At 34.9% G+C, this 13,887-nt stretch overlaps 1 protein-coding gene across 1 annotated transcript; it reads right to left on the reverse strand.

Annotated features, from left to right (window-relative positions):
* Positions 1 to 4,260: 4,260 nt before the first annotated feature.
* Positions 4,261 to 5,378, reverse strand: LOC131908294 (olfactory receptor 4P4-like). Its single transcript, XM_059259346.1, has 2 exons — positions 4,494 to 5,378; positions 4,261 to 4,308 (listed from the first exon to the last, which is right to left on the reverse strand). Exons 1-2 carry the CDS (start codon positions 5,376 to 5,378, stop codon positions 4,261 to 4,263), a joined length of 933 nt encoding a protein of 310 aa, XP_059115329.1.
* Between the last annotated feature and the right edge of the window lie 8,509 nt (positions 5,379 to 13,887).

Raw genomic sequence — 13,887 nt, forward strand, 5'->3', positions numbered from 1 at the left:
CTGATGAAAGAAGGAAAAACCAATCTTTTCCAATGAACAAGCTCCCTCATAGGGTGTCCAATAGGCCCAAGTGGTCAGCCCTAAACACACATACATAGAGCAATACTAAATGGACTCTATGGGTTTTGTGAATGTGTTTGAATGCATAGGTGTAACAGTAATATTTATAGAAGAGGCTTGGGAGGGAGTATGGGGACAATGATTGGAGGGGGAAGAGGGAGGATTCCAAATTATGAAAATACAGTTTTCATGTATGGAACTCTCAAAATATATTTAAAGTTAAATAATAAATGACAAAACAATAAAAAGAGTCATGGGGAATGTGTACTTTACTATTATGTTCAATACTTAATCTTTACACCTTATCCTATAGAAGTTGACATTTACAATCTGTATATGAGAATTATCATTACTTTCTGTTATTGAAGAAACATGGGGCCAGGCGGTAGTGGTGCATGCCTTTAATCCCAGTACTTGGGAAGCAGAGGCAGGTGGATTTCTGTGAGTTTCAAGGCCAGCCTGGCCTACAAAGTGAGTTCCAAGGAAGGCACAAAGCTACACAGAGAAACCCTGTCCTGAAAAACCAAAAAAAAACAAAAACAAAACAAAACAAAACAAAAAAAACAAAGAAAGAAAGGAAGGAAGAAAGAAACATGGAGATGTGTTTATTCTCCATTATATTATTTCTCAATCCCTGTGCCAATGTAAAACAATTTTACCTATTATACATACTATAGATAGTATCCCCAAATACCAGTGTTCTACAAATGACCCCAAAATGTCATCTCTCAGCCATTTTCCCATTCACAGCAGGTAGATTCATATTAGCTCAGAAGTTTAACAATATCCCATCCAAATGGTCAACTGTTTTAACCATAGTCCAGATATCCAAATATTTATTCTTTCAGAGCCTGACTCCTTTATGTAGTTTGAGACACTATGTGTGTTACCAGTGGGAAGCAAACCTGGTGTCTGTGAAGCCCACAAGCCATCATTGCTTTCAGTGGCTCCCTGAACCTGAGTTGTCACACTTTGTTGCTAGGTGGCATCACCTAGACCTGTGAGCTGCTACTCTGATCCTCCAGTGTCCTGTTCTTCTGATGCTGTCCTCTGTTTTTGCTGGTATTTCTGGTGTAGTAACTTGTGTGTAGTCTAATGCTATAAGGACATTTTCCTTCTCTGTAAACATTCAAGGAAGGTTCACTGAGTGTTACTGCTATCCCATTATTTTACCTGAACCAGTAGTGAAATTACTGAAAGTCTTCACAGTCAATTCCTCCTGTCTAATCTCTTCAGGAGAAAACTGCCTTAAACATCTTTTGATATTTCTCTTTTGTTACATAATAAACCCAGGGAATTTCATTGTAATTGGAATGGAATCTATAAATCAGTTGGAAAGGAACTATCTTCTATATAATAAACATTTTGCAGTTTACCAAGTTTCCTGTAATGTTTTCCAAAAAATGTACAGCTTTTGTATTATTAACTATCTTAATCTGAAATTTTATTTTCTGATGCTTGAGTTTGTTTCTGGTCATTTTTTTATATGACCAATAACTGGCATAAGCATTTTTCTGTCATTCTCAATTCCTAAGAATTTTGGTACTTTAAAATGCAGAAATTTCTGTATATTTCTCTGACTTATTTAATATTGACTCATTTAATAAACATTAGTAATTTTATTTAAAATTTTTGACACATATAAATATTATTCTGTAATTTCAATTAGTATTGCATTTTAAAGATTTTTAAATACTTTCCATCACTTTTCTGTTTTTTATAGATAACTCTGAACACTATTGACTAATTATATTTATAGCCTTAAATGTCTGTCTATTCATATCTTTCATAAAACATTGTTTCAAAAGTTCTTATTAATTAATAACTTTACAAATTTAAAAGAACTCTAAAGTACACAAATAATATTATACCAAGTCTTTTACCAGAATATTCTTTAAAAGGATTATTGCGCATCAATGTAGCATGTCCAACATGTTGTAGTCTTTAATGATAATACTGACACCTGTTGTTGCAGGCTGAGTATTCCAGAAATCATCCAGAATAGAAGGGGCAGAATTTGTTCTAACAGAAATAGTCATTCTGGAAATACATTTGGTTTTCCTTCCAACAATACTTATATTAGCAGTACAATGCATGGATTGGAGGAATACCTATTCATTATCATGTTATCCCATGTAATACTGAGTTTGATTATTTCATCTCACAGTGAAGGTCACATGAAAAGTGGACACATATACCAATCATCCACACATACTACTATGTATACTACTGTAGACTAAACTGTGTTTACTCAAAACTCACATAGTGAATCTTTACCATCCACTATCTAAGAATATCTGTTTGAAGATTGGACCTACAAAGAGATAATTAATTCAAAATGAGACTATGTAGGTTAAGCCCAATATGATACGATAGAGTATACTATTGTATACTCTACAAAACCCTGGGAATGTTTGCAGAAAAAAGATCATGTCAACACATAGTAAGAAGGTAGCCTGCTGTGGATATCGTTCTGTATAAATAAAACACTGATTGGCCAGTGCCCAGGCAGGAAGTGTAGGTGGGACAAGGAGAGAAGAGAACTCTGTGAAGTGGAAGGCTGAGTGGGGGAGACACTGCCAGCCACCGCCATGACAAGCAGCATGTGAAGATGCCTGTAAGCCGTGAGCCATGTGGCAAGGTATAGATTTATAGAAATGGACTAATTTAAGCTATAAGTACAGTTAGCAAGAAGCCTGCCATGGCCATACAGTTTGTAAGCAATGTAAGTCTCTGTGTTTACTTGGTTGGGTCTGAGCGGCTGTGGGACTGGCAGGTGAGAGAGATTTGTCCTGACTGTGGGCTGGGCAGGAAAACTCTAGCTACAGTAGCCCTCTGAAAGCCAAGGAGACTAGTTCTAGAGAAATCATACCAATTGGTGTCTTGATCTTGAACTTTCAGAAATGATAGGGAAAAGAAAAAGAAAGAAAAATGCCTTACCGCTTTTATTTAGGTCAGCCATTCCACAATATTTTTCAAGTTTGGCCCCAGAAAATCACATGAACTGTGACTTTGATTTGTTTTAACATGAAGCTATAATGGCTTAGTGAAAGTCAATATACAAAATTAGAGAAGATACTCTGAAAGACTAAAGTTGTATAATTAGTGACATATTTACCAATATATTATGTTGTTTCTTTATTAGTTTATGTAGTTATAGAAATGAAAAGCTGTTTACATCATTATCACATGAAAACGGATTTACAGAATCTTTGATTCCTGGCATGTAATTTCTAGTTCAGTGTCTTTATTTCTAAAATGTATGCTTTCAAAAGGAAATAAAATATTTCTGTTATTGAATTAAAAGTTTCCTGGACATTCTGGGGCTCTGTGTCTCTATTAAAAAACAAATTAAGTAGTGATCATAGTGATTAGTGTTCAGGACTGTGATTATGAATACATAAGAGTGACAAAGATGATCAGTATATGCAGATGAATTTCTAAACAGTCTTATTAAATGACAAACACAGAGCCAAATAAAGAGTTAAAGCCTAAGAGATCAGAGCAAGAGCCACAACTCCCTTTAGCTTACCACTCGCTGTCGTCCTTCCCCTGAGAGAGAGAGAGAGACCTTCTTCCTGTGTGTCTTGAGTTTTATTGCTTTGCTGTTCTGCCTTCTCATTGGCTCTAAGCCCAGCCACCTGACTTCCTTGTCACTGCATGTCTATACAGACTTCCTGGTCTCTATGGTTGGTACTGAGATTAAAGACTTGAAGGTCACCATGCTTGGCTGTGTCCTTGACCACACAGAGACTCTGCCTTCCATGTGATCGGATTAAGGGCGTGGGCTATCACCACCTGACTTCTATTTCTGGCTCACTAATGACCTCTGATCTCCAGGCAAACTTGATTTAATAACATACAAATAAAATCACATTTCAGTATAATTAAAATATCACCACAAGCATACAGAACTAAAGAAACTATCTTTATTAAGTTGTTTAGAATGTGATATTTGATAAGTAAATAAAACCACAGGAAAATGACTGGACATGAAAGAATCAAAATTTACAAAATCAACATTTGCTTTATACAAATATGAACCTCAATTCACTGAAAGTCACACTGAAAGCAAAAAGAAGAGAGAATAAAGAACACAACAAGCAATTATGAAGTGTTATTAAAATATCATAAGCAAACTCAGCAACAAGACAGTTGTAGAATGGCTTGATATTCACATATACACATTTTTCAAGTCTGTCATGGAATGTGTTTCTTTAACAAAGGTATTTGATGATACCATACTCTCTTTTTTTTTTTTTTTTTTTTTTTTTGGTTTTTCGAGACAGGGTTTCTCTGTGTAGCTTTGCGCCTTTCCTGGAACTCACTTGGTAGTCCAGGCTGGCCTCGAACTCACAGAGATCCGCCTGCCTCTGCCTCCCGAGTGCTGGGATTAAAGGCGTGCGCCACCACCGCCCGGCCCGATACCATACTCTCTTTATGGCATTCTTCATCTCAGTGTTTCTCAATGTGTAGACCAGAGGGTTGAACATGGGAGCAATGATAGTGTAGAAAAGAGCAAACACTTTGTCTTCTGGGAATGTTATATTTGGTCTCATGTAAACAAAAAGAACAGGCACAAAAAACAGGACCATAATGGTTATATGGGAACTACACGTGGAAAGAGCTTTGGAACGGCTCTCTGCAGGGTAAACTCTAATGGTGTGTAATATCAGCAAATAAGAGATCATCAAAATTACAAATGTTACCAAAGCAATTAGGCCAGAATCAACAATGACATAAAGACCAATTCTATGTGTATCGGTGCAAGCCAATTTTAATAAAGGGTACACATCACAGAAATAGTGATCTATCTCATTTTGGTCACAAAAGGACAATAAGGAAATGAGAAGGGATTGACTGGATGAGTGCAGAAATCCTCCAGTGCAACAAACTGCAAGGATTTCATTGCATCTCTGTCTGCTCATAATGAGAGTGTAGTGCAGAGGCCTGCAGATGGCCACGTAGCGGTCATAGGCCATTGCCGTGAGAATGAAGATCTCTATGGCTCCAAGGAAATGAAGAACAAATAGCTGTGTCATGCAATTATTATAGGAAATAATCTTCCTCTCTGCCAGTAAATCAGTCAGGAGTTTGGGTGTCACTGTGGTTGTGTAGCAAAGATCAGAAAGTGATAAGTAATTGAGGAAGAAGTACATAGGTTGTTCTATGAGTTGAGTGAAAGTGATAGAAATAATTATGAGCACATTGCCCATCCAAATAGCAATATAGCAAACTAGAAATAATACAAAGCAGAAGACTTCAATGTTTTGGTTTTCGGAAAGCCCCAAGAGAATAAACACAGTAGCATTTCCCATGGTTCAGTGCAATAGAAATACATGGCAGGGCCCTGAAAAGACAGATTGGATTGGTGAATGACAGCAATATAGAGGTCATTGATGATTAACACTGATATGAAACTGTGTTTGAGGGACTACTTCACAGATTTTATGTTAGGTTTGACATGAATAAAGTTGAATTCAGTTAATCAAACAATTAAAGAGTAGTTTAAAATAAGGATTAGTTACTAAAAGTTTTCAACATACAACTAAGTCCTTGTAAAAGATGAGTTTGGGGTCCTTACAGACTCAAATACTGTTAAAGATAAAAGTATATGACAAAACACAAGTAAGGTGTAAACTTAAACAATAGCTCTAATTTTGAATCATGGAATATCTTTTACTTTGAATTTTTTTAGACACTGAACATAATTTATTTGTGTAGGGGTGTGTGTGTGTGTGTGTGTGTGTGTGTGTGTGTGTGTGTGAGAGAGAGAGAGAGAGAAAGAGAGAGAGAGAGAGAGAGAGAGAGAGAGAGAGAGAGAGAGAGAGAGAGAGAGAAATGGAAAACAAGCACTCCAAGTAACTGGCCCACAAAGTTGATTTGGAAAATTAGTCAGGGGTCTGTAGACTTGGTTCAGTGGTTAGACAGAGTATAACTCTTGTAGAGGAGCTGAGTTCAGTTCTTAGTACACATATGGTGTGGCTCACAAGCACACCTGCTCCAAAAACCTTATACCCATGTAAAGACACAGAGACATATGCACAGTAGAAAATCACACTTTAAAAATATTAATAGTTTTCCTCTCTTTTCTCTATTATTACATCTGATTTAGCACCATGCTGTTAATATTTTATAATCCAAGAACATTTATATCTGTGGGTATTTTATTAAAAATTAAATACTTATTTAAACTGAAAAAAACTAGTGGAAAACAAATTCACTTGTATAATTTTGTTTTTTTAAACTTTTATATCAAAATATAAATGCATCATTTCCACCCTTTTCTTCTTTTCCTCCTGCACATGCGAAGTTCCACCCCTTGCTTCTCCCATAATACCCCAACAGTGTAGTTTCCTAAACATGATCTGAAAAGATACAGTAGACATGCTGATAGAGAAGGGAGAGATCCCCCTCTCAAACACACACAAAGAACTACAGGCAACTAAGAAATACAAAGAGTGAAAGAAATAACACCCCCATGGATGAGACCCCTAATTGGTTACCCAATACAAAGTGGTCAACCCTGAAATCATATACATACAATTATACAAATAACGCAAGTTTTATTTTTTATTTATTTATTTATTTATTTATTTATTTATTTATTTATTTATTTATGGTTTTTTCGAGACAGGGTTTCTCTGTGGTGTTTTGGTGCCTGTCCTTGATCTCGCTTTGTAGATCAGGCTGGCCTCGAACTCACAGAGATCTCCCGAGTGCTGGGATTAAAGGCGTGCACCACCACCACCTGGTGTGGGTTTTATTTATATATTTACATATTATAAATCTTAGTTAAATGATATGTAAATAAATATAAATATATTTCATTTTATATGTATTAAGTGAAGCCTCCATTTCTAATTTGTATTTTATCCATCTTACAACAGTTGTCAAACTTATAAAGTATCTTGATATTGCATATTTCAGAAAACAAGTTATATAAAATTGTCTTTATTGGCATATATCTGACCTCTAGGTTATATATTCAAATTATGTTACTGTATGTTTAGATAGAAATTTGTCTTTTTCTGTTAATCAAGCTTATCTCATCTATAAGATTTGGGAATCAGCCTAGAAATAGTAATTCAATAGGTGTGAATGAAAATTAATCGAATAAATGGTCAGTGACTTCTTAGCCAGAGATTAAGATCTGAACCTATAACTTAAACTCTGATGGTATAGAATCAGTATTCTAGAAATTCAGTAAATCTGATTTTGAAGAAATTGGCAATTTCATGTCACAAGATAACTTAACCAAGGTAGGAACAGACTCCCTAGTTAATTTTTTTATATCTAAACAATATGATTATCTTTAATGACCACAGAGAGAATCAGTAAAGCAATTTTAATTCATCTATCAATCATAAAATGACAATAAAACAGGATTTGATTTATAAAAATTGAGATAGTTAAGGATTCCTAGCACTTCTGATTTAGTACCATTCTCAATACTGTTGGAAGAATAACAGAATAGTTAACCAGTAATTCACTTACCTTTATAGTAAATTTGACTCCCAATCAGAGTAAAATTGTGATCTTTACTGAAAACATCTTTTGTATATTCTAATAAGTTTCAAATTATCATTTCTCATCTACTCATTTGTTAACATCCCTTCCAATCTCTTTGTTCTAAATTAAGTTGACATGTTAACTCCCACAATAAAAATGAAAACATTGCCATTGTAGCTACTGTTGAGAAAGAATTAATTTATTTCCACAATGTGATTTTAAGATTTATAATTGTCCTTTATCCAAACCACTGAATTCCATCATTATTAACACTGATTTTACTAAGACATAAGGAAATAATTGCTATCTCTTGAGCAATGTTCAAAATACTACTTTGGGCAATTCATTCATTTTTGTTCATATGAGTCAAATAGCAGGATTAGTATAGTCAGGTTCATAGAAATAAAATGCATTGCTTTATGCATTTTATATAAATAAAATTTATATTATTAAACAAAATGAAAATAATAGTTCACATATAAATTGAATCTCTGAAAAATTGTGTTATTAAACAATACTTGATCAAAATTAATCATCATTCTCTTTTCACATATTAATAGAAAAATTTCCATTTTTTGGTTATTCTAATAAATATGGCCTGAAGTTATAATTCTAGTTATAAAACAGATTTGAGCAGCTAGCTATTTTTTTTCTCATGGCCACAGCTGAGATTTTATTCTGCTTCTTGACAGGCTTTTTATCAGTTTATTAGAACATTCATTGTTCACTATCTATAAACTGCCATCCAAAGTTTAGAATTTGAGACACTCAAAAATGTGCGAAATAATTTCTCCCCTTGTGTCTTAAATGCAAATGTATATTTTACCATGTCCAACTTACTTTGATGTAGATCTGAAAAATAGTTATAGAATTAGAAATATAAAAATTAATTGACTTTTATGATCAAGTATGCAGAGACCCACTGAAGGTTCATATAGCATATCACACTTTGAAATTAGAATTTTTTAGGCCTGGAGACAAACTGCTTGCATACAGTGAACATAACCAAAGTCACAGAATGAATTTAACCCCAGTCTCTCACATTTTTCAACATTATCTTATTTTTTTATCCATCATACTTATAGCTGTCAGTGTTTTAAGGCAATCTCATATTACTGGTATGTGCATGAAGAAAATTGAGTTTAAAATGCTCAACCACACCACAAGAGCACTTGTTCAGCTATGTTCATATCAGCGTTGTTTGTAATAGCCAGAACATGGAAACAACCTAGATGCCCTTCAACTGAAGAATGGATAAACAAAATGTGGTACATATACACAATGGAATACTACTCAGCAGAGAAAAACAATGACATCATGAGGTTTGCAGACAAATGGATGGATCTAGAAAAAATCATCCTGAGTGAGGTATCCCAGACTCAGAAAGACAAACATGGTATGTACTCACTCATAACAGGATACTAGATGTGGAACAAGGATGACTGGACTGCTACTCACATCACCAGGCAGGCTACCTGGAAAACAGGACCCCAAGAAAGACACAGGGATCGCCCAACGACAGAGAAATGGAATGAGATCTACATGAACAGCCTGGACATGAGTGGGGGTAGTGAAGGGCGAGGGTCGAGGGAAAGAGAGCTTGGGTGAGTGGGAGATCCCAGCTGGATCAACAACAGAGAGGGAGAACAAGGAATAGGAGACCATGGTAAATGAAGACCACATGAGAATAGGAAGAAACAAAGTGCTAGAGAGGCCCACAGAAATCCACAAAGATACCCCCACAACAGACTGCTGGCAATGGTCGAGAGACAGTCCGAACTGACCTACTCTGGTGATGGGATGGCCAAACACCCTAATTGTCGTGCTAGAAACCTCATCCAACTACTGAGGGATCTGGATACAGAGATCCATGACTAGGCCCCAGGTGGATCTCTGGGAGTCCAATTAGCGAGAATGAGGAGGGTCTATATGAGCGAGAATTGTTGAGACCAAGGTTGGGTAAAGCACAGAGACAAATAGCCAAACAAACGGAAACACATGAAATCTGAACCAATGGCTGAGGGGTCACCAACTGGACCAGGCCCTCTGAGTGGGTGAGACAGTTGATTGGCCTGATCTGTTTGGGAGGCATCCAGGCAGTGGGACCGGGTCCTGTGCTCATTGCATGAGTTGGCTGTTTGAAACCTGGGGCCTATGCAGGGTCCCTTGGCTCGGCATGGGAGGAGGGGACTGGACCTACCTGGACTGAGTCCACCAGGTTGATCTCAGTCTGTGGGGAAGGCTTTGCCCTGGAGGAGATTGGAATGGGGGGCGGGCTGGGGGGAAGGTGAGGGGGGCGGGAGGGGGGAGAACAAGGGAATCTGTGGCTGATATGTAGAACTGAATTATATTGCAAAATAAAAATTAAAAAAAAAAAAAAAAAGAATGCAAAAAAAAAAAATGTACCTAAATAAAAAACAAAAATAATGTACCTAAATCAAAAAAATACAAAAATGAAATTTACAAGCTAGGTATGCTCCTCTGTCCTGCACATTCTTTATATTTATGAACAAAAAACTTATGGCTCTGTTTCCTGTGTAAACAAGTAATGGATCCTTCAGCCTCAGCCTCCACTGCCATTAGAGCAGCAGCAATGGCCACTCTGCAAGAATAACAGATTGGATACAAAAGACTGTGACATATTTTCTAATCTAGCTTTCCATTCTCTTAAGGATTTGCTCTTAGCACAGACATGCACAACGGTGACAAAATTTTAGTAATGTATAACAATATTTTAGTTAAGATTTTATACTTACTCTCTCAATCATTGCCAAATGTAATTTTTTAGCCAGTCTTTAAACATATGAAAGTAAAACAACTATGGCTGATTATGGTCTTAGCATGATAAAATATCTGACTTTGTTAAGCTATTTTCATGAAGCATCAGTAGGTATAACTCTCACCTTGGTGTTAAAGCCTTCTCATGCTCCATGTTCCTAAGCACCCTTAAGGAATTAATACTATAAATGCAATAGCACTAAGAAGTATTTGTAAGACTATTTTACCAAGTGCATACTAAGCCATGAATATCATAATGATTAACTTCTGGTCTTATATTTAAAAATATTAGAGTTAAATCTAAAGCAATGCAAATAAAATTTCTAGATACCTATGGTATAATAAATCTATTATTACTACTACTTAAAGCAGAGATGCAATGCCCCAAACATTTCATTTTAAGTCCTTGCTAGCTGGAAGCTCTATCTGTATTTGATTTTCATGAATTTAATCCTACAAAGGAGAGACATGACTTACAAGCTTCCAACAAACACTAAGAAAAATATACATATTTGTTTTGAATCCCAGCCTCTTCTCATGGCTCTGTGTGATTTTTGTCATGTAATAGTTTCCTCCAGTCTTAGTAGTACTCGTAAGTACATTTATAATCATTATTTTTAGCACTAGGTAGTTTGAAATAATTAACTCTCAGTTATTAGATAAGTTCATGAGAGAGTAACTCAGTCCAGTAAAGATGCTTAAAATAATTCTGTCCAGTCTTCTTCTTTTTTTTAATATCCTTCCAGTATATGCTAAGTATTAATCCTTAAATGTTCATTAAATGATGAAAATAAAACACTTCAAATATTTAAATTAATATTTAAATAATTATTTAATAATCTCATGATCATCAACACAGCCTACATCAAACATGGCAAGTAAAAACAGTCAAGTTTAGAGTTGCTTCCATTTGACTAATTAGTGCTATTTTAGGTTGATTACAGTTAATTCTCTTTTTATGTGTGTTTGAGTATTTTGTTTGTTTTTCCCTTTGATTGCCTCTGAGGATCAGGGAGAGAGGAAATGGTTCTTGCCAGAATCTGTTTCATGTTTCATCTTTGCTTCTGAATTTCTTGGTAGGCTGTGAATAACTTTATGTTTAATCAATATTCCATTATACTACTAAACCTTCTAGTGACTTTTCTTGATGTGAAATTTTCTACCTAAGTAGGCATCAAGTTCACCCATCTCTGAAATGTCACATTATAATCTCTATGGGCAAAATTTTGAATTTATCTCAAAGTAAATTCCCTCTCCAAATCAAAGCAGATACTTCTATTTAACTTTTACTTATATTAAATTTTACACAGTGGAGCCAAAAAGTAGATAATGTTTTCAGACAGAATGATGGGAAGAAAAAAATTATTTACACTAACTTATCTTATGTTTCACCCTTTGTGAGTCTGTTATTTCACTTCCTTTACAGTGCTTTCTGACTTTCCACATTGATATTTTAATATTCTGCAACACACACACTTTTTAGTATTTTTTGATCTTCCTGTATTTATCTCCCTCTCTGTATAGTCTAGTAGCTGCCTATAGGAAAATATCTTGCAACTTTTTAAGAGAACTGACACCTGTCATTCATGAAACACTCACACAAAGTAGGAGCCATGTTTCATAAGAAAAAAACAATTTAAAGATAAGTGGAATAAGATAAAAATACAAATTGGTCAAATTATAATATCTATTTCTATTACTAAAATTATTTTCAGAGAAAATGAGACTTACAAAATCACTGGAGACTTTATAAAATGATAAACAATCAACAACAGCATTAGTCTTTAGTTCCATGTATTGATTTTTTCCTTTCATAAGTAACTTGGCTTTACCTGACAACACTATGAACTCACCAGATAAATTTTCTGTAGAGCCAAGTTATCGGAGAATCTGAAGGTAGCACTGGATGTGGTTTATAAATAGTCATCCAGCCATATATGACGTTGCTAGTGATCTGGAGATCCCAAACACTGTGAATCCCCTGGACATCAGTGACTGGCTTCTCTATCAACTTTATACAGATTGTGTCGTCAAAACAAATTCAAATTTAGATTTTTTTTTGAAGAACAGATCAACTCCATATTCTCTACATTTTTCTAAGGGAAGATAATATCTTTGACTCCTATGTCAATGGGATTATTTTCCTTTTTGATAGTAGAATTTCAGTAGAAAAAAAAGGTTCTAGTGTCTTTTATTATTGTTTTCAATGATTTTAGAAAACTTAGAGTTAATGAATTTTTGAAAATATGCATTCATTTTTTCATACATTTCATGTATCATTTCTTCACACATTTCTCATTCAACACTAAGAAGCACAGTTAATGCATTATTTTCTTTAAAATAGGTTTTTTAGTTAAAATGGAATTGTGTCACTTTCCACTCTCCCTTACTTCCCTCCAATCTCTCCCAGGCAACCTCCATCACACCCCTTCTTGTTGCTCTCCTCTCAAGTTGATAGCCTCTTTTTCTTTGTTATTGTCACACACACGCATGCACACACACACACACACACACACACACACACACAAATGTACACATTTGTGTATGCACATACTTTTGTTACTCCTTCTAAAATCTCATTTACCACATACCATTAATCCTATGATTTGGACGAAAATTAGGATTAGTTTAAAGTATATAAGCATACCACTATACTTGATCTTGGTGGAACACATCTGTTGCATAGAAGGGTTGGGAGTTCAAGTCTAACCTTCATTACAGGTACATGTTTTAAACCAGAGGGAAGAAGGAACATTGATGTAGGAGCCTGGCAAATTCCAACATTGTAATTTACCGTTGTTGGCATGTCAGGCATACAACTTCCACATACATACACTGACAATGGTTCAGGGAAGGGCTTTAAATGGAAAAAAAAAAAGAATGAAAGTGATAAAATGAAGCCTTCTGATTTAAACTAATCCATCCATATTTTTAAAGGCACAAGATACAAATAGTAAAACCCAAAGCCTTCCTCCTCCAATTGTTATAATTGTTATAATTATTTTCAAAAGCTAAAATTCTCAGCTACTCAGCATTTACCACCATGGCTTTTTCTATTTCTTACTGTGAAATAAATCATGCAGACAAAAAAATAGAGACCAAGTCACTCTCCAGAAAAGACACAGGATGGGAAAGGTATTTTCAATTTATTCTTTTAAGTTCCAGAAACAGAGCAATTAAAATTGGAAGACTCTGATAAATCAGAAGAGGAATATTGAAAAGATGATAGAAGATCTGAATTCTGGAAAGAACATTTTTCTAAGAGGTTAAGGAGAGGTATTCTGTGCTATAGAGAGAGGGAAATAATATTCCATTCATCCAATTATAAATCAGGATATATTGCATGAGAAAATAATCTATTTTCAATAAAAAGGTGAAAAGAAAGAATTGAGTTAATGAATAAATAATTTGTTGGCAGAAGTTTCTGTCCTGCCACCAGCTTCCAAATAAACACATTGAAATTTATATTAATTACAAATGTTTGGTTGATAGCTCAGTCTTTTTACTAGCTAACTCTTACGTTTTAAATTAACTCAT

Source organism: Peromyscus eremicus, chromosome 4, assembly GCF_949786415.1.
Source record: "Peromyscus eremicus chromosome 4, PerEre_H2_v1, whole genome shotgun sequence".
Taxonomy (NCBI): domain Eukaryota; kingdom Metazoa; phylum Chordata; class Mammalia; order Rodentia; family Cricetidae; genus Peromyscus; species Peromyscus eremicus.

Bases quoted from the DNA above. Each gene is read 5' to 3' on its own strand.
- LOC131908294 (XM_059259346.1), bottom strand. From the start codon at position 5,378: ATGGGAAATGCTACTGTGTTTATTCTCTTGGGGCTTTCCGAAAACCAA. The intron at 4,309-4,493 runs GTATGGTATCGG...AAAAAAAAAAAG, and splicing joins TGAAGAATGCCATAAAGAGA to AGAGTATGGTATCATCAAAT.